The 22382-nt window shown below is 34.9% G+C and overlaps 1 protein-coding gene across 4 annotated transcripts; it reads left to right on the top strand.

The window, feature by feature from the left end:
- The first annotated feature begins 73 nt into the window (after positions 1 to 73).
- Positions 74 to 21935, top strand: LOC105343604 (protein PAT1 homolog 1). Of its 4 annotated transcripts, none has more exons than XM_011451023.4 (20): positions 74 to 193; positions 2352 to 2454; positions 4253 to 4374; positions 4940 to 5038; positions 5216 to 5284; positions 5478 to 5603; positions 6072 to 6272; positions 6531 to 6771; positions 7052 to 7192; positions 7962 to 8160; positions 8386 to 8451; positions 8812 to 9106; positions 9682 to 9814; positions 11345 to 11511; positions 13944 to 14011; positions 15604 to 15751; positions 15961 to 16035; positions 18595 to 18732; positions 20018 to 20115; positions 20473 to 21935. In XM_011451023.4, exons 1-20 carry the CDS (start codon positions 164 to 166, stop codon positions 20651 to 20653), a joined length of 2700 nt encoding a protein of 899 aa, XP_011449325.3. In that variant the 5' UTR covers positions 74 to 163; the 3' UTR covers positions 20654 to 21935. The 4 variants fall into 4 exon arrangements, with proteins under 4 accessions (XP_011449325.3, XP_011449324.3, XP_011449326.3 ...); XM_011451022.4 differs by having other exon boundaries at positions 8809 to 9106; XM_011451024.4 differs by lacking the exon at positions 7052 to 7192 and having other exon boundaries at positions 6531 to 6678; positions 8809 to 9106.
- The last annotated feature ends 447 nt before the right edge of the window (positions 21936 to 22382 follow it).

Genomic DNA, 22382 nt, shown 5'->3' with positions numbered 1-22382 from the left:
AGTAAGGTTATACATTTTAAATTTTTTTTTAACATAATTTATAAAGATCTCACTGTAATTTAGCTGAACATCAATTTTTTCTTAACGAATAAAATTCTTATTCTTCAAAGTCATTTGGTTAGAGAGTAGTCAGCCATAAATCGAAAATGGATTGAGAGTTGGAATGGAAGACACGTTATCACCATGCAACCCTGTACGTAAAGATATGTGTGGTATCGCCAACAAGTCTAACATTTATTATGATTTCTAACTGAGTAATTGTGGGCTAATTTTTTAACTTTAAACCCAAAAGTAAAGTTGAAATACATGTAATAGTCTTCATTTTTGTGAACATGAACTTACTCAAGAAATCCCCTCCATTTTGATAATAAAGCTTTAGTTACTTTTAAAATAGCATAAGCATTATCCTTTCACTCTTAATGGAAACCTCCGGAACGTAATGATGTAAGCCTGACTTTAAGACGGAGAATTTATCCCGAATTTTCTCTTTACAGTTACGCGCTTAAAATTCATGTTTAATACCATGGTTGGCCATTTCTTCTTCTTCTTCTTCTTCTTAGTTGTAGGCCTATACTGGATGAATCTGCTTTTTCAGGTCGGTCCGAGATAACTCTGTTTGAGATGTCGTTAGATCTTGTAAAGTGTATCGTAGCTAGAAAATTCTATGATGATTTCTATCTTTAAAATGATAGATGTCCTACAAACCCGGTTTAACTATAGAATTTGTCCCCTCTACTTGCTTTGCAGCTAATGGAAAAAAAAAATATTGCATTGTATATTGCCTAAATTTTCATAATTATGATTGGTCTCAAATACCTACAATGTTGCTCTTTTATAATACCATTTTACCTTATTAACTGTTTTTGCAAGGAAATCACTGCTGCTTTTAACATCACGTTTGAAATTAATGATAAAATCGAAGACAATCACGTTTGAAATTAATGATAAAATCGAAGACAATCCAAGTACAATTTCTGATAAAATGGCAGGCAAATTCATATGGCTATATCAACAAAATGTCCATTAAATGGATATTTTGTGGACCTAACTACAGATGCATTTTCAAAATGGTTTGTAATGTATAAGAATGTTTTTCCCCTGCAGATTATTTTTAACGACTTAAAATCAAAGCGAAGCAGATCCGCTTTGCGGCTTTTACATTGGGATGTATTTTTTCTAAGTGTATCATAGAGAAGTGGTTTTACAAGTCTAATTTTAGTTAGAGTCAGATGGCTTTGTTGATAGATATGTAAAGCTTAATTAATCTTGGCAGAGATTTGGAATTCGGCTTCATATATGGACTGACACCTTCAATTCTCTTCATATTTCTGTTTCTGGAAGTTAAGCTGAAGTTGCTTTTTGCAGTTTAATTGTAATATTGGCATTTCTTGCTAGCTTCAATTTTGTTACTCAATCATATGAGAACATCTGGATGAATATCTGTAATAATTCTTTTTAAAAGTATGTTTATTGAGAGAAATGCACATGAAATGGTAATGATTAATGAGAAAGATAGAACTATTTTAACAAGAGCTAGGACTTTGGGTAGTCGTGTGAACAGCAATGTGACGTAGGCCTGTCTATTTCATTGCTGTCCACTCAGCCATTACTCTTTGAAATCAACAAGATTTGTCTGGCTCTTGAGCTAAGACTACGCAATCTGTGCATATTTCGCTTGAAACTGCGTCATTTTAACTTGTTTTGACGCAAGAAATAGGTAGCTACGTCCAACCGAAAGTCCAAGGTCTTGTTAAAATGGTTCTAACAGTTAAAATGAAGCAGGCGGGACACGCCAATATAATGATTTTAATTGTGTCAAGTGACAGAAGGTTGGGATGAATTTACAGGCATCAATTATGAAGGACTTGCCCAATATTTGGCTGGTCAAAATATCAAGCCAAACAAAATCTCTAATAGATGAATAATTGACATCAGGTTCTTAGACCCCTTCTACCTGTTCACTTGAGACTGTTCGCCACAATTCGTTAAAATTCTATTTTGAACTTAAACTTTGTCCAAAGTCTCCCCCCCCCCCTTTTTTTTTTTAGTTCTTTTGAGATTAAAAGTTTTGTAATAAACACAGTCAACATGCAATTTTTCCTTTCATATAACCAATAAAATTAAGGATAATAATAAGATAAATGTATATTGATAAAAGATGATTGGTAAATTGTTGTTATTTTTAGTACTGGCCGCAAACTAGTGAGCATATTCTTAATGACCAGTTCTTATTTTCATTATGTTATATTTTAAAAACTGTTTATGAGATGTGGTTGATAGACATATTGTATAGAGAAACAGGTTACAACCAATAATTCTTCAAAAATAAAATCAAATTCCTTTCATTATAGGCCCTAGGGGCAGGGTATCATGAAAACAATTTGATGGAAGCACCCGAGGAGGAAGAGGATATTGATCTAATGAATGATGAGACATTTGGTGGTGACATCGATGGTGTGTATATTATACACTGTATAATATTTTTTACATACAATGTTTATTGCAGATGTATTGTAACACAGGGTTGCAAATAACCACTCACCCACTCGCAAATGCGAGTAATTTTTACTGTGGGCGACCATTTCTTAGAGATTTAGTTGCCCACGTGGCGAGTTTAAAATTTTTGGCAATCAAGGACCAACTAAACGAAATTGTCACTTTTTGATCGGCAACTTCGTTGGAATTTCCTCCATAAGAGAATTTAAAGTCGCTCTGTATTATGAGTTTACAATCGTTTAAATTATCCCTAAAGGCAATCAAATGATAATTAACTAATTCTGAAGACGTTTTCACAGCATCAGTTAACCCCTGTTGTAATTAATAACTTGAGATTTTCTTATCTTTAGGGGTTATAAATACCGATGATGCAATCACATACTGTGCAACCGATGTTTATTACTTTTAGTGTTGAAAATACTATTAGTTGGTAATTAGTTAATAATTCTGCCAAATTAATGTGAAAACAGTCATAAAACCGTTTGTTTACAGTTATCTTAAAAAAATAAGATCCTTTATATAACAGTTGTAACTGGGTCAAAGGGTTGGACTAATGCCTCCACAATACACAGAAATACAGGACTAATTTTATTTGTCATTTAGCTATTCTTACAATTACAAAACATCTCATCTATAATATGTAAACGGTGTGACCGTTGGACCAAGCGCAGATTTAACACTTTTGTACAATAAAATATATTTAAAACGCACACAGTAGAATCCGCCTGCATGGTTGCCTACTCAAATCATTCGTCAAAGTTAAACTAAACGTCGCATGATCAGTCTACATTATGACGTCATATTTTAGACGTAAAACGTTCAAGTTTTGTCTTCGGAAATAGCCGAAGAGAGTTACGTGATTCCGAATTTCTTTCATTGTTCATCAATTAAATTCATATGAATGCCGCTGTAATCAAATTAAATATTTTATCAAGTATCTAAAAGATCAGTTCCTTGATGTTAATGTTTTTATTTTCCATCTGATAATTTGATAAGACATACATAGAACAAGTCGTGTTTTTTGATTGAAGCACTACTGAAACTAATCTGGTTTCCTTTTTAATTTCTTTGAATTCAAATTACCTTCTATCAAAACACTGGACCTTATTTAATCCAGTTTAGGGGCAATAAACATCTATAAGTACCAGTCAATCAATGATCGAACTACCTTTTTAAAAACAAAATGGCTGCCAATATGGCGGCGCCCAGGGCTGGAAGAAATTTTTTTGGCCTTAGAACCCCTGATTCAACATTCATTTTTCACTGATTTTCTTATATATACGTGTTACCATTAATCCTTGCTTTGCGAGGCGGGCTTTGCCCGCCTCTCGCTGCGCTCGGTATTAAGGGAAGCAATTTCCTAATGGAGTGAGTTTTCCCCCTTCCAACCCCCAACCCCCCTTATAAAATACTGAGAAAATGTTGCATGCAAATTCATTGACAAAAGCTGTTATTTTATAAATATTTTTTGCGGAAACATTTACCTGTATATTCCATCCACCCCAACCCCATTATGTTTTTCTATTGGAAGTTCATTAAATTGCCTTACCATGCTTATGGTGAAACACCATAGTCAAAACTGTTTTGCGACATTCTGATAAAAATTGTATGTTACTGCTATACTGCTCTTGTAGTTAAAAAGCGGTAAAGATATTTATTGACAGCATAATGAGCACAGATTGTGTGGAACAACAGCGCTGTGCCAATTAATAATTCAGTAAGTTTTTTTCAATGAATACTACTATTTTGAATACAGAGGACTTTGATTGGGAAGAGCAACATGAAAAACTATCAGAGGTTATCGAAGTCGGCGACAAAGTTCTGTATGGACGGCCATCGAGAGGTTCTGAATACCAAAACAACTATGCCAGTCAAGAGGTACAATTTGAGAAGATGTAGATAAATTTGATTGCAATATTTTACTGCAGTATGTAAGAATTCTGTGAGGCCATCCTTTAAAAAATGTTCGTTTGGAATTGCCACCAGGGGGTTTATAGATGCAGGAGGAAGGGAGATTTTTTTTTTTTTTTTTTATATTTCAATATTGAAGTTTAACTAATGAAAATATGCTGAAAAAAAATCCTTATAAAAGGAAGTTCTTTATTTTTGCTACAATAATTAAATTTAATCATTTGGGGGGAAGGGGGGTATTTCAATGAGGCGGGAGGCAATTCCAAACAAACAATAGTTTTATTTTGGCCTGGACAATAAATCTGATCAGTTAAACACAAAATGAATAGTTTTAACTTCAGTGAGATTGGCAGGCACACATTTCAAATCTTTGATTGATATAACATTTCAATATAACAGAAAACTATGGACCTGCATGCACAGAAAAGTATGTTTTGTATTTCTAGAAATAGCTAATATTTTTCATTGTATGAAGGTACTGATATAATTTTTCTAAGAGGTTTGGTAATTCATTGTTTGGGTTTTAACACAGGAGTTCATGGAACAGAGTATACGGCAGCTTGTTGTGGAGGACGAAGAAATTGACGACCCCGCCATCCTCAATGTCAGCAAAAACTGCCCAATACCCAAAGTAAGGCTACGTACAATTCTGACAAGTCAAAAAAATCTGTTATTTTCCTGAAAAAAAATTTGACTGCATTCAGGGTTTTAAAGATATAGAAGTGCCTTTGATTTTAAGTAAAAAAAAAAATTACTGTATTAGTGTTAGATAGAATTATTTAAGATGATGGTAATTCTTGTTTTGTAGAAGTGTCAGAACCTGGACGACCTGTTTGGCCCCTCCTCCCCTCCAGCACTACTGGACACGGAGCACCTGGTAAGTCACGTCAAAGCTCATCACTACAGCCATTGTGCAAAAACGAGAGATATTAGCATAAGTCATTGAACTTGGTTTATCAGTCATTGTAAAACAAATAGTTTAGATTTAATGTTGAAATGCCAAGGACATGTGCCTTGACCATGACATAGATAAATAAATTATTGAACTTACCTGTTGTTTATGTTTGCAGGTGTCCCCGACCAGCAGAAACATCTGGGGGTCCCCGGTGAAAGAGGCCTATATGCCCCCCACGGTCAACAACCTCCAGACTCTGTTTGAGTTTGCCAAGGCAGCATCGGGCACCTCCCATGCCAAAGTAAGGAGACAACAAGGAGACAACATCAGTAGTAGGGGAGGGTCTTGTTAGAATTAGTAAATAAACAATGGACAGAGAGAAATCTTAGCTGTGGAATTGTAGCTCTACGGGAAGTTCTGGTTGACGAACCCCACAGCTACAGTTCAATCCATACAAAAAGCTGTACATTTATTGCTCACAAAAAATTGCGAATGATTTTATCACAATATATATTTTGAACTGACCATAAATAAATGGAGGAATGATTGCGTCAAGGTCAGACCCATTGCTCCTGTCATCCTGTCAGAGGGTTTGGTGGTTTGTTGTTTACCTATTTTGTGGGCCAAAGTGGTCAGTGATTCATACCAGATTTACATGTAGCTGTATCAAAAAGTATATTTTCAAACTTGTAGTAATATCTTGTGATCTTAAACCAGAAATAAATGAGCAAGGTCAGCATATAAGGATCTTTAAAATTATTCCACACAGGGTGCCCCAGGAAGGACTTTGGAAGAGCTGGAACAGCAGATAGTTCCGGGGTCAAAAGGTCATGCGATGACAGCAGAGGACCTGGAGCGACATTTGAGGGGTGAGGGTCAGAAACCGCCCCCTCTTCCTGAGCCTCATCTACATCACCCCCCACCAGGATTTCTACCTGGGTCACATGGCCCAAGAAACCAGACTCCACAGGTGAGTCATGTAGCTTACACAGACTAGTAAACAACGGCCTCCTATATAATAGTGTTGATTTGACATGTCTGAACATTTGCACAACTTTTATCAACTGTATACTGGTGTCAACCTTCAGTTAATGAAACTTTGTTAAAAAATTAGATAATAAGTTGCTCTTGATGGTCATTAGATAGGTTTTAAAACTTTTTCATCAAGCTACTAAAAATACAGAAAATGTGTTTGTCCAAATGTTAAAATATACTTTTTTCTTTGCAGCGAATGCCCCCGGGATATGGTCCACCGTACATGCCAATGATGGAAGGCCGGCGCTCCCCCCTGGGTCCGGGACCCTACCCTCCCCGGGCTGGTGAGGGTCCCCCTGGACCCACACCTCCTGGTCCGATTCCACCTCACCTACTCAATGGTAGGAGATCCCCACTAGATTCTGTGCCCACCACCCCTCAGAATAATAGATCCTCCCCTGTGTTGTTGCATAGGCTTTCTCCACTGGGTCCAGGTTTGCATGTCTTCAGATGAATTCCTGTTATATGTTCAATGCCTGTTTGTGTTGATTCCATTCAGAACAGAAATGAATTTTGGTATTCTGATTTCTTAAGAATAGTTTTTAATATAGAGAGAAAAGGCTTTGTGGTTATTTGCATATCAGATGCTTAGCATCAATTTCTTCTTGCTTAATTAATGTGTCAATAAACGAGTGCATGGAATATTGCTGTATGTATTATAAGCTGCATGTCATTGTACATGTGTTGTCCACCATGCTTAGTTTCCTGTTGCAGGATTTGGTCACACTTCACCATCGCCAGGAAGAGTGTCCCCCATATCTGTTGTATTGAGGGGGTCACCCTCACCCCCTCCCGGAACCCCCCAGAGTTCTATATTATCTGCCTATGCACGAGGGGCTTTACAAAGTCTTCTGGGTAGGGTGTGAATTTCACTGCCTTGATGAGGCAGATTGCATGGGGGACATTTTGGTTTATTTTTCTAACAGTTGACCAAGTTTGATGGTTCCCCAGTGTTCATTCTCATATCTCAGTGACACCAAGCTAAGTTTTCTGTTATTGCATGACTTGTTCATTTACCTTCTGAGTTTTATTTTGTTGAGGTGTTGGATGTTGTTTATTTTGCATGATCATGATAATGAAATACTTGTTCTCTTGATTTTTTTTTTCTTGGACGATTTGTTGATTCCATGAGTTTTACCTTTATCCTGATCCTTTACCAGCACTTCTCATCACTGGTGTGTTAACAGTGTTACCTCCTTATGTGCACATCAATGATGCAATTGTTTTGATTAAAAGATCTTTATTTTAATATTCATTGGCTTTTGAGTAAAGGGAATGATCATTTTCATTGATTTTCATAAATGAATTTTCTCTCAAGTTTTACCATACTTCAAATATTTTGAGTCTGTTATGAAATGCAGACTCAAGTTTTTCTAGTACATGTACATCAGAATTTGATAAACTGTATAATAATTTTTTGGCTCAACTTTTGGTAATTACATACATGTACTAGCATCCAAGATGTATACAAATATTTGAGCACTGAAAACTGAAGCTTTTAGAACCTAATAGAAAAAAACCCAAAAATATCTAATACTTAATTTTGAGGTATATAGTACATGTACTGGTATATTAAAATTATTACTCTTGTAAGCATGTACTAAATATTTTTCCTTTGATACAGGGAATCGAATGACCACGCCTCCCATTGGAATCCCCAGGCCCATGCTTAGAGGACCCCCTCCCCCTCACAGTCCGTATAACAGCCCAGGGCCCAGACAGAGCCCGCATGGAGGCCCCTTTGGACCCCCACACGGCAGTCCGTACGGCCCACCTCCTCCGGGATCCTACCCACCCCCTCACAGCAGCCCAGGGGGCCCTAGGTATGTGATAGTAAAATATGGTGACAAGCAATTTTGATCCTATTGCACATGTTACATGTAAGAGGATCCTCAGGCTGATACAATTTTAAGATAAAAGGGAATGAAACTGAATTTGATATGACATTTTGACTGTAACTGTTTAACAGTAGTCTCCTGAAATGTGGGAAGATTTCTTGTGTCAGAAGTTTTGATTGTCTTGCTTAAATTGTTGTTTGTATTTTATAGACCACCTCACCCAATGGGTCACTCAGATCCCAGGAGAGGCCGGGGAAGGGGCCATTTCCGAGGGCAGTAAGTAATTTCATACCAGATCATTGCCTTCTTTGGAAACTGTAGTAGTCCTATGTGTGTATCAGGTGCTGTTGATACATTGCATTCTCTGAAGAAGGATTGTAAGAGTGTTAATACAAAGCAAATCTAGGTTTACTATACATGTATTGCATATAATTCATTGAAATAAAGACATTATAGAAGCTTTTTAACACTTGAGAACACTGTATGGTATCCGACCTTTACAGAATTAATCTGATTCTCACTTCGTATCAACCATGTACTGAAGAATGTTGTTGTGAAAGGCCTAATACACCTGTATATGCAAGTATTCTTTATTTATATTTTTCATTCCTCCATGTCCATGTATCATTCTAGTAGTCGTGGAGGTTACATGAACATGGATGTCAGGGAAGGTTACTCAGAAGGTCACGACCCAAACAAATATGATCAAATTCATCACCAGGGCAACCGAGATCATCGCCGTGACTACCAGGATAACCGGCGAGAGTACGATCGACGGAGATATTACCACTACAATCCGGACGAAGACAGGAAACGATCGGTGGATGCCTACGCTGGACTCATGACCCAGAAAGAGAAAGACTGGATTATCAAAATCCAGCTCATCCAGCTCCAGACGGAGAATCCTTATCTGGATGACTTTTACTACACTGTAAATACGCTTCCTTCAATTCTTTTTTGTTGGTTTCCAAATTAGTTGTCATTTTGCTCTAACTTTTAGAAAGTTATTTATTAGGTACAGATAGTTTTCCCAATGAAATATAGTTTTCACCTGTTTTGAATTATTACTTTATAATATGTGTGCATTTCTACGACAATGCGGACCAACCATAACCATGAATATATTAGATGCTGAACATCTCAATAAATATGTACATTTACTGATAATGAATGCATCTAAAAGCTAATCTTTGTAAAGAGCATTCTTTTTACTGAAAAGATCTTCAATACTTTCCATACACATGTATGGTAACGTCATTATGGTAAAACTTGTCAGGAGACTGTCAGGATTACCTTTTTGTGTTAAGATCGACATGTAGTTATAAAGAGACAATGTAATTTTCATATTTTTCAATGAGTCCATACTGTTTAAATTCTGGAAAAGCTTAAAATCCATACAATTTGGATCACTTAGTCCAAGGCCAGATTAGAACATATTTTGACAATGAACATGCTTACATACTAATTCATTCAATCATTCATTCATTCTGTCACTGTGTGTTGTAGACTTACACCCTAAAGAAGAAGGCTGAGGAACGCCTCAAGAGACAGCAGAATGGGGCGTTAGACGACAAGGACTCAGAGCTGAACCTCATCATACCAGCCATGGCTAAACTGGAGACCAAGCCCTACAAACCAGGTACACTTAAACACGATAACTTACTATATACTTACTATGAACTTGTTCCTATAGTGAGGTCGGTGACAGAACTCCAGGTACAGTTAACACAGTGACAAACTTTACCATTAGAATGAATTCTACTACAGTTATTGTCAATTCTACTACAGTTATTGTCAATTCTACTACAGTTATTGTCAATTCTACTACAGTTATTGTCAATTCTACTACAGTTATTGCCAAGATCAAAGAGATGCCGCGGACGTTATTCTCCAATATACCACGAACGTCATCAGTATATTATCAGATCAGAAATACCTATTTGTCTCGCACTGATCATGAAAGTACAACTTCAAACCATAAAAAGTTTTAAAACCATGTCAATTTTACGTATTAGTTCCAGTCAAAATGATGTGTATTGCCTCAAATGTTTATTTTTATGAGATCAATGCGGCTGTTCCTAGGACCTTCCCAGCACATTTTCACTGCGTGTTTTTACATGAAATATATAACGTGTAGTAGTAATAATCGTATTATATTGGGAAAATAACTCAAAGATATTTTATAAATAAGTGAAGAGTATTAAAAATCCAAAGAAAAATTCTGTCATCTGCATGTGATTCCTTTGATACACATGTAAACATTACTAACAAAACCGTTGGGGTTACACAGAACAGCCGTCAAAATGACCTAGATCGTCTCTCTATAGGAAAAACAAACTGTAGAAATACTGGGCTGTTAGTAGAATAGAAATAAAGTTCTTGTTTTCGTGAATGTTGCAGGATAACCTCCTCGGTCTCGAAATGTTGTTTGAAATATAAAAGCCTCGGCTAACGCCTCGGCTTTTATATTTCCAAACAACATTTCATAACCTTCATAACATCATAACCATAACATATTCTGCAACATTCACGATAACTCATACTTTATTTCTTAATTTACACACAGCTAAGCCAGTGCCATTTCCCCAGTACCTTTGATACATCAAAAATAACAGATAAGGCAATTTAATTTATAGTGATATAAAACTTTTTTCCTGGGATTTAGCTATTGGCATGTTTTACTATACACCGTATCTAGATGAGGTAACGTAAATTCCTCAAAGAATGTGTCATTTGAGCTCTAAAAGTATAGATTAATTTCAATTGTCAATTTTGTAAGTTTGAATGAATTCAGTGCCTTGGTAACCATGCACTATTATATAGTTAGTATAAATTTTACATAACATGTTACAGTACTAGTGTAGGTAAATCATGAACCAAAATCTCTACATATCAATTGCTTTTTCCTAAACAACAACAACAATATCAATCTTTTTAAAACAACCTGAAAAAGCGAATTTTCATCTTGCATAAAACCTAGTTTAAATGAAAATAGATTTATTATTCCTGTAAATTGTTCACAACTCTGTTTGATTTTTGATAGATTTTAGAAAGCCTGTAAATTGATTACAGCTTAGTTTGATTTTTAATAGATATAAGTTTGCCTGTAAGTTGTTACAACATAGTTTGATTTTTGATAGATTTTATAAAGCCTGTAAATTGTTTACAGCTCAGTTTGAAGGCTCTCTGGGCAGATTAACCACCTCAAGTGTTCACAATCCCAGGCAAATTATTGACGTCAGGAGTGACAACAAGCCACACTCAGAGGAAGGAGAGCCCAAGAATGTCTCCAAGGAGCTGAGACGCAGCAGGCAGCTGTTGATGGAGATAGAGAATGTAAGTCTGTGTGTAGAGCTGAGACGCAGCAGGCAGCTGTTGATGGAGATAGAGAATGTAAATCTGTGTGTAGAGCTGAGACACAGCAGGCAGCTGTTGATGGAGATAGAGAATGTAAATCTGTGTGTAGAGCTGAGACACAGCAGGCAGCTGTTGATGGAGATAGAGAATGTAAGTCTGTGTGTAGAGCTGAGACGCAGCAGGCAGCTGTTGATGGAGATAGAGAATGTACGTCTGTGTGTATAGAATGTAAGTCATTGTGTAGAGAATGTAAGTCAGTGTGTAGAGAATGTAAGTCTGTGTGTAGAGAATGTAAGTCTGTGTGTAGAGCTGAGAGGCAGCAGGCAGCTGTTGATGGAGATAGAGAATGTAAGTCAGTGTGTAGAGAATGTAAGTCTGTGTGTAGAGAATGTAAGTCTGTGTGTAGAGAATGTAAGTCTGTGTGTAGAGCTGAGAGGCAGCAGGCAGCTGTTGATGGAGATAGAGAATGTAAGTCTGTGTGTAGAGAATGTAAGTCTGTGTGTAGAGAATGTAAGTCTGTGTGTAGAGAATGTAAGTCTGTGTGTAGAGAATGTAAGTCTGTGTGTAGAGCTGAGAGGCAGCAGGCAGCTGTTGATGGAGATAGAGAATGTAAGTCAGTGTGTAGAGAATGTAAGTCTGTGTGTAGAGAATGTAAGTCTGTGTGTAGAGCTGAGAGGCAGCAGGCAGCTGTTGATGGAGATAGAGAATGTAAGTCTGTGTGTAGAGAATGTAAGTCTGTGTGTAGAGAATGTAAGTCTGTGTGTAGAGCTAAGAGGCAGCAGGCAGCTGTTGATGGAGATAGAGAATGTAAGTCTGTGTGTAAAGAAAACTTAAGTCCGTATGTAAGTCTTTGTGTAGAGAATGTAAGTCGGTGTGTAGAGAATGTAAATCTGTGTAAAGAAATGTAAGTCTGCGTAAAGAGAACTTAAGTCTGTAATTAACTCAGTGTGTGGAGAATGTAAGTCTGTGTAAAGAAAACTTAAGTCTGTGTAGAGAATTTAAGTTTGTGTGTAGAGAACTTAAGTGTTACTGTAACTCAGTGTGTGGAGAATGTAAGTCTGTGTTTAGAGAATGCAAGTCTGTATATAGAGAAAAAAATCTGTATAGAGATTGTAAGTCTGTGTAAAAAACTTAAATCTACATGTATGTATAGAGAATGTTTGTCTGTGTTTTGAGAATTAAATTCTTTAGAGATAACTTAAGGTATCTCACTCCTCATGTTTTGATTTCATTGCGCAGATGATCATTATATTTCAAATGAATATGATTTTATTTATTTAATCATCACAGATAGATTATTATTTCATAATTACACAACATTCATAAAGAAAATCCATTTGAATTCAAGAAACAAACAAGTTTTTTGGGGAACTATTTTTTCATGCGGAAGGTTTTCTAGACGAAAATGACAGAAACAAGCAATTTTATGAATTTTCAATATACTTTTCTTTTTATTATACTTTATTCGTTATTCACATTTTTAACATTTGATAGGTTTGTAACATATTTTATAGGTTCTGTGTGACATGTACAAAATCAAATCTTGAGAATGTGATAGCCGTTTAGCATAAAATCATGCATATTTATAGAACATGTCTGAATTTTTTTAAGCCAAATTTTGCGAGAATTTTACCTTTGAAGCCCTATATCTAAAATTTGACATCACTGACCCCCATGTTATATTATGTCAAAATGATACTGAGTACATATTTAGGCAAACTGGATTAATCTTATAAAATTCTTGATATTCAAGAAGTTTTCATTTCAAATCAAATTGTAACTATTATAGAAATTGTCTATTTTAAGTGCAAAAAGGTCACAAAAAAATGTATGCAGCTTTGTACAATTTTTTTTTCGTAATCCCTCTATTCAGTGTGACCATTGTGCATAATTAAATACAATATTTGAAGAAATAAGTTTGCTAAATCAAAAATACTGACAACAAATCCTAATCAGGATGAAATTGCATTTTAGGTGCAAAAAGGTCAAATTAAATGGGCCATAACTCAGAGGGATGGATACTGATCCCCCATTATCTTTGTATTTTTTAAGTTTGTTTTGTCTACAGATTTCAATGATATACTTCTCAAGAAAATCTTGATACAACAACATTGAGGAGTGGGATACCTTAAGTCTGTAAATAGGGACTGAAGTCTGTGTATAGAGAAAGCTAGTCTGTGTAAAGAGAATGTAAGTTAGCTGTTATGAGAATGTAAGTCTATGTGTAGATAATACAAGTCATTTATAGAGAATACAAGTCTGTGTACAGAATGTAAATCAGTGTAGGTATATGTGTATAGAACATAGGTCTGTGTAGTGGAAACAGACAGTGTAGAAAATTTCAGTCAGATTATCTGTATGACAAATCTATGAAGTGTATACATAGTGAAGAATTTTTTTTTTTGTTGCAGGGTTATAATCTTCTCTTAGATGTGGATGACATCGAAAAGAAAATATTAGCATTGCCAGAGGAAGCAAGGTAAATAATATAATGCAGATAAGGAGATTTATCTATTGCCAAATACCCTCCTTCCTCTTTGTAAGATCTATAAGGCATTGTCAGATTGTAAAAGCACTCCCTAAGAAAAAGGGCAACACAGAAATGATCATGGATCAATGAATGGTGACTTTCTAATTTGGCATAAACTTTTATCTTCTATTGGACTCAAATTTTTTTTTACCTGTTTTTAGCCCCTGTAAATATTTAGAAAAAAACACAATTATTCTAGCTTCTCACTTTTATGGTATTTAAAAAAAAAATAAGTTTTTCAGGTGTACAAAATATTCAGAGCAAATGTTAAAACATGATTTTCACCTACCGTAATCCAGTGAATATAATACGCAGTAGTGTACAATACGCATCCCCCACTTTGGGCCTGAAAATGGTGAAAAAAAGCTTGTTGGGATGTATAATACGCATTAAAAAAATGACCAAACGGTAATCCTGAGTATCAACAAAGCAGTTACACTTTGTATGTACGCTCAACTTCATCGCGGGAATACGCTACCGGAAATAAGAAAAACAATATTTTTTTAGATACGGATTTATTGTAACAAATACATCGCTGTAATATCTTTAATTCATAATCAATGTTTTAATTCATAATCAATGTTTTTAAAAAACCTAGTATTAAATATTCTACCGTAAATAAAATCAATTACTTTTAACAAGCGTTATATAATTCTTTAGTCATTACAATCCATGTTAAGGTATGGAGATAACGGACCTAATTAAATTCTTAAATGATTCCGATGATGATCAAAGTGATCAATTAGAGGCCAGGAACATAATGAAATGTGTGCACAAATAGTTGTGTTGTGTATAGTACACTAATAGCCTAAGGGAAGTGTCTGAGATACCCAAGGTGTCAAGCGTTAGCGGTGGGGGAGCACAACTGTTTCAATGGCTTCAATTAATGGAATAAGTTATAGAATTATTTATATTCATAATTATTTGCAATAAATCAGTTAGCATTACATGAAAAAGGTTAAAAAATGAGCCAAATGATGTGTAAGCTGTTTTCAAAGATCAGTTACAAATAGCAATTGGCCATCCGCATTCTATTAATAACATCTGTAATGGCGGCGTACACGGAGATAAAGAATAGACAGTTCAAATTAATTTTTAAAGGCCATTTTGAAACAGTTTATTTATTAACAGACTTCAAGTATACATTTTCTTTAATTACATGCTATAACAACGATTTCCTAAGGTTTAAATAATAATAGATATGTGATAATGAAGGAATGTTACGATGTATAGCGGGGTATTGGTCCTGTCTGTGAACGGCATAGGTAATACGGCAGTATGATACCCGTGCTTCAGCTAGGGAAAAAATATGTCCAAATCCTATAGGGATGTATAATACACACCCCTTTCTCACGGTAAAAAATGCTGGGAAAAAAGTGCGTATTATATTCACCGGATTACGGTATATGTAAACAACATGCAGTTATAAACAAATGCCCTGGAAGGATATCCCAGTTCAGCTCTGTGTCTAAATGGCCCCTACCATTTAAGAAAGTTTTTAGCAATGTGTGATGACTCAAAATGTTTGCCTTTGTTTGCAGGAAACCATTATTTGAAGACAGGAAGAACATGCTGACAGATCTCTATAAATATTTACTGTGCCCAGGAAACAATGATCATTTCTTGTCCATCATGTCAATCCGCAAAGGGAGGAAACTGGTGGCTCGGGTCCTACCACTTCTGGAAAAGGTACTGATCTGTGTATTAACAGACAAAGGTTATTAGAAATGCTTGGATTTCCTCGAAAGAAAGCTGGGGATTAATTTTTTAATCCTATATAAGTGTGTCATGTAGCTCCTGATCACGTTAAACAACACTATTTTTTTATTTGATTGTGCACATTATGTTATATTGATGACAAAAATTTCAATTTTATCATTCAGTATATTTTTTTCTAGAGCAAGGCAGAGAATATGGTACAGTTACTGCTGAGGAACATGGCTTATCTGATCAAAAAGGATCAAGGAGACGAGGTAATGCTAGAGTGTATATATATATATATATATCTGATCAAAAAGGATCAAGGAGACGAGGTAATGCTAGAGTGTATATATATATATATATATCTGATCAAAAAGGATCAAGGAGACGAGGTAATGCTAGAGTGTATATATATATATATATCTGATCAAAAAGGATCAAGGAGACGAGGTAATGCTAGAGTGTATATATATATATATATCTGATCAAAAAGGATCAAGGAGACGAGGTAATGCTAGAGTGTATATATATATATATCTGATCAAAAAGGATCAAGGAGACGAGGTAATGCTAGAGTGTATATATATATATATATCTGATCAAAAAGGATCAAGGAGACGAGGTAATGCTAGAGTGTATATATATATATATCTGATCAAAAAGGATCAAGGAGACGAGGTAATGCTAGAGTGTATATATATATATATATATCTGATCAAAAAGGATCAAGGAGACGAGGTAATGCTAGAGTGTATATATATATATATATCTGATCAAAAAGGATCAAGGAGACGAGGTAATGCTAGAGTGTATATATATATATATCTGATCAAAAAGGATCAAGGAGACGAGGTAATGCTAGAGTGTATATATATATATATATCTGATCAAAAAGGATCAAGGAGACGAGGTAATGCTAGAGTGTGTATATATATATATCTGATCAAAAAGGATCAAGGAGACGAGGTAATGCTAGAGTGTATATATATATATATCTGATCAAAAAGGATCAAGGAGACGAGGTAATGCTAGAGTGTATATATATATATATATCTGATCAAAAAGGATCAAGGAGACGAGGTAATGCTAGAGTGTATATATATATATATCTGATCAAAAAGGATCAAGGAGACGAGGTAATGCTAGAGTGTATATATATATATATATCTGATCAAAAAGGATCAAGGAGACGAGGTAATGCTAGAGTGTGTATATATATATATCTGATCAAAAAGGATCAAGGAGACGAGGTAATGCTAGAGTGTATATATATATATATATCTGATCAAAAAGGATCAAGGAGACGAGGTAATGCTAGAGTGTGTATATATATATATATCTGATCAAAAAGGATCAAGGAGACGAGGTAATGCTAGAGTGTATATATATATATATATATCTGATCAAAAAGGATCAAGGAGACGAGGTAATGCTAGAGTGTATATATATATATATATCTGATCAAAAAGGATCAAGGAGACGAGGTAATGCTAGAGTGTATATATATATATATATCTGATCAAAAAGGATCAAGGAGACGAGGTAATGCTAGAGTGTGTATATATATATATCTGATCAAAAAGGATCAAGGAGACGAGGTAATGCTAGAGTGTGTATATATATATATCTGATCAAAAAGGATCAAGGAGACGAGGTAATGCTAGAGTGTGTATATATATATATCTGATCAAAAAGGATCAAGGAGACGAGGTAATGCTAGAGTGTGTATATATATATATCTGATCAAAAAGGATCAAGGAGACGAGGTAATGCTAGAGTGTATATATATATATATATATCTGATCAAAAAGGATCAAGGAGACGAGGTAATGCTAGAGTGTATATATATATATATATATCTGATCAAAAAGGATCAAGGAGACGAGGTAATGCTAGAGTGTATATATATATATATATATATATCTGATCAAAAAGGATCAAGGAGACGAGGTAATGCTAGAGTGTATATATATATATATATATCTGATCAAAAAGGATCAAGGAGACGAGGTAATGCTAGAGTGTATATATATATATATATCTGATCAAAAAGGATCAAGGAGACGAGGTAATGCTAGAGTGTATATATATATATATCTGATCAAAAAGGATCAAGGAGACGAGGTAATGCTAGAGTGTGTATATATATATATCTGATCAAAAAGGATCAAGGAGACGAGGTAATGCTAGAGTGTGTATATATATATATCTGATCAAAAAGGATCAAGGAGACGAGGTAATGCTAGAGTGTGTATATATATATATCTGATCAAAAAGGATCAAGGAGACGAGGTAATGCTAGAGTGTGTATATATATATATCTGATCAAAAAGGATCAAGGAGACGAGGTAATGCTAGAGTGTGTATATATATATATATATATATCTGATCAAAAAGGATCAAGGAGACGAGGTAATGCTAGAGTGTATATATATATATATCTGATCAAAAAGGATCAAGGAGACGAGGTAATGCTCAAGTGTATATATATACTGTAGATTCCTAGTTATATATGTTCCATGTGTTGACATGTGATGTGATATATGTCTTCATGATATGATTGATGTATGTTCCACATGTTCTGTGCTTTTCATGTTCTGTAATCACACTTTCAGTATTTTGTGTGTTCACATGTTTTGTTTATATTGTGTTCTTTGTGGTGTTATGATACATGTGTTGACATGTTCTGTTTTTCATGTGTCTATATTCCATGTGTTCCATCTGTAAACTCAAATTATATTTTGTAAGGTTTATAGTACGCATAAAACAGTTGTTAATCATGAAGTCCAAAGACATTTACTTATCAGCCAGTAAATTGCTCTTTATCTCAGGGTCTGATGTGTCTCCACGACTCAGTGATTCGTGTGATTGACACGTGTGACCTCCAGCGTCTGGTTGAGTTTGCCACGGAGCTGAAGGAATCCCGACAAAACCAGTCAAAGACCACTGCTGTCGCCATACAGAACAAGGTCAGTCCAAAGAGGTCAAAGTTTAAAGCTTCAGTGTAACACAAAGATCAAAGTTCAGTCTCAATGTAACACAAAGTTCATAGTCTCAATGTAACACAAAGGTCAAAGTTCATAGTCTCAATGTAACACAAAGGTCAAAGTTCATAGTCTCAATGTAGCACAAAGGTCAAAGTTCAGAGTTTCAATGTAACACAAAGGTCAAAGTTCCGATGCTTGATGTCACACAGGTCAAAGTTGGATATATTACCTCATGTTTATATACATGTTCTCAATTGTATATTTGATGGATTTGAGTTCAAGACTGAATTATCTCATTCAGTTATTAAAATGGTGAACTTGTTGTTAATATACATGAATACATGTTCAGTGAATTGTATGATGTCAAAATATTGCAGGCTAATTATTAGTAGTGTTGTACACAGAGAAAAAACAAAACTTTTTCTGTAGATTGATAAACTGCAGTTAAAAGAACTACCAGTATATGTGTGTACCAACAACTACTGTGGATTCATTAAATATCATGGGGCCAATTTTTATGGATTGTTTAAATTTTACAGATATGTGGGGACATTATTTTGTGAAATCTCTAATTCCTACAAAAGGAAATATGACTTTAAAGTGGCATGGTCACGATTTTGATCAAGAATTATTTTTTCGATTTTAATGTTTAGAATGCTTCAGCAAGGCATTTTTAATAGGCAACCAAAATTTGAGTGTCATTTGTTGAGCTATGAGCGAGTTACAGAGCTTACAATTTCTCGTTATGTTAACAAAGCTTTTGTTTACATTTTGAACGTTGAAGTGAAAAATCCAGTTTTAGACCTAAAATGAATGTGTTAAACGTTAGGAACTGTTTATTTATGCTTAAAATGAATAAGAATATAGACAAATCATCTTGAAAAAGATTTTTTACAGGTATATTGAACCTATGTAAACAAAAACGGGGCACAAACCTTGTTTACATGACGAAGAATTATGAGCCCTGTATCTTGCTTAAAACTCATCGACGGGCACCCAAATTTCATTTGATCATTAGAAATGCATTCTTAAAGCATTGTAAATAATAAAAACAGAAAAATAAAATATGACCAAAATCGTGACCATGCCCCTTTGATACCCTGATTTATTAGTTCCTGGAGGATGTTAACTCGTTGATGAAAGGTACCTACGGATTCCAGGAAAATTGAGCCGCCACGAAATCGAATGATTCCACAGTATCTGTGTCTTTTACTCTCTATGTATGAACTAAAATAACAACTTGATGGTGACTTCTTTCTTTGTCTAGTTCGGCAGCTCTTTGGTGTGTACTCTGCTTCACCGAGGTGAAGTTCTCCATGCCAACACCTCACCTTTAGACATGGACAATCAGCTGGAATCACTATGGTAACGTACACATATATCGTATAACTAGAATTTAATAAATACTCTGATAGATATATAACTGCTTCTGATAGATCCTTCTCCACATGATATGTGACTGCTTCTTAAGGTACCTTAAAAAGTTTACTCCCAGATAAGAAAGATTATTCCTGCTGGGAAAAAATCACTTAATATTCCTGTATAAAACTGTCAATATCTCCTTAGTTTTTCTAGCAAGCCATTTTGATATTGTATGCATTTTAATTATATTTTTTATTTTTGAAAATTTTTAATAACTGTTCAAAAGCATAAGGCAATATGACTGCACGGTAGGATTATAAGTCAAACTTTGTTTGTTTACGTCTTGTTTTCTTTGGACAGGTGCCAGTTTGTCCACGAATTCGCAGGAATTCTTGCGGTGGTGCCAACGGAATCTCTTGTTCACCCAAAACAGCACCACGCCTCCATAACGGAGCACTTTGATCGACTCCTCAACAAAAAACTGATTGCTGTCATCGAAGACAAGGTTAAACTCTTCACTGAACCAGAACGGGCTGCGTGATGTCATGATCTGGTCACTAGAGTAACTTTCGTCTGGAGAGAAAGAATGTTGACAATTGTATACATTAGAATGTAAATTAAATCTTTGCTGAATTTTAATGAAAAGATAGCTATCAAGCAAGATCATCAGAGCAATGAAGCTGTTACAACTCACCAGTAAGATTATATCGTCTGGAGTTACTTGTGCATGGCTGATTCATCGCTTATGGAGTAAGAATATTTCAAAAAACTTAGGATTGTTCTTCAAGCTGGTTTTTGTGGATCCGAAGTTGTTTACACATCATCATTAACCTTTCTTTTTTGGAGGAAATAAGAATTTCTTTATTGGAACTTACATGTAAAATTATCAACCCTTTGTGTGTCAACGTATATTATGGGTGTTAAACTCATCCCAAAACTGAAAAGAAATATTGCTTCCCCTTTTAAAGATGCATTTAAATTTTTCCTTATGGCAGTATCCTATCATGAATTTATTATAAAGTGAATGAAATTGCATGGAACATTTTGTGTATTTATATATATCTTTTCTTCGATCATGTCACAAAGTCTTCTAAGAGGGAAAGTTTAAAAAAAATTACCCATGATTCATTAGAGGAAAAGATTTTTTGTCTTTGTATTAAGAGTGGTCATTTTTTTGTACATAAAACTTAAATCATGATTCACTTCCTCTAACATTTGTATCAATGTCTGCAGCAACTAGCACACCATATCCATATACATGTATATCTAATCAATTAAACAGTTTGTTTTCAATCTGAAAAAGGAGTTGATACGTGTATCAGTATTTGAGATGCACTGTTTCTTTCACATTTTTTTAAAGAAGAACTTTAATAAGTAATTCAATATAATTATGTATTAACACCATCTACTACATGTTTAAATCCTTACCCTCTACATGTTTGGAAATATTCATTTTATATAATGTAAAAAAAAAAATGATTTGTAATGTTGGCTGTGATAAGGGAACTAGTATAAACTGGTGGGCCCAGAGTAATATTTGTGTTGTAAGTGGTAGAGTCTAGCTAGTGTATTGTGTTAGTGACTTGTATAACCAATACTTGATCATACTTTGGTCTGTGGGGCGATATTTTGTTATGCCCAGGCGATATATGTTTTAGGATACTAATGTCTGTGGGGCGATATTTGTTAAGCCCAGGCGATATATGTTTAGGCCTTAAAACACAGACCATTTTGATTTTGATTTTCTTCACCCAGTAATAGTGCTTTTGTTACACTAATGCATTTGAAAGTAAAGATTTGCAAATAAATTTTTGATTATTTTTTCTCTGCCTCTACTGAATGATGTGTCTATGATAGTATAATGTGAAAATATGTACATTGGCCAAGAAAATTGAAAGTCTTAGAGTATTTTTATTAAAGTTGGATGATTGTGAAATTATCTGGACACAGTATAAAAACGTTATGGAATCACAAAGTTACTGTGGATGAACTTGGAACATCTAAAGATCCAAATCCAAGTATTGAAAGTACTGATGGGTTCAATCTTGCAGAAATTTCCAAACCCTTCCCAACCCGCCAACCCCCACAGTGTTTTCAAGATCGATCTTCAATCCTCCACGAATTGAAAACTAGATGGGGGGATGGGTTAGGATGAAGGATATAATTTCAATAAGATTGCTGTAGGATTTGACTCTACATTGGTTCTTGGGTTTGCCGAAATACCATTGAAATGTAGTGTACATTTCATTTATTCTTCTCGGAAATGTAGA

This window comes from Magallana gigas, chromosome 9, assembly GCF_963853765.1.
Source record: "Magallana gigas chromosome 9, xbMagGiga1.1, whole genome shotgun sequence".
NCBI classification, from domain to species: Eukaryota; Metazoa; Mollusca; class Bivalvia; order Ostreida; family Ostreidae; genus Magallana; species Magallana gigas.
Note: the sequence above shows the minus strand (reverse complement) of the source record. Positions and strands in the feature narration are given on the sequence as shown.

Bases quoted from the DNA above. Each gene is read 5' to 3' on its own strand.
- LOC105343604 (XM_011451022.4), top strand. From the start codon at position 164: ATGGAAGACACGTTATCACCATGCAACCCT. The intron at 6,772-7,051 runs GTTTGCATGTCT...TTCCTGTTGCAG, and splicing joins GCTTTCTCCACTGGGTCCAG to GATTTGGTCACACTTCACCA. The intron at 11,512-13,943 runs GTAAGTCTGTGT...TTTTTGTTGCAG, and splicing joins TGTTGATGGAGATAGAGAAT to GGTTATAATCTTCTCTTAGA.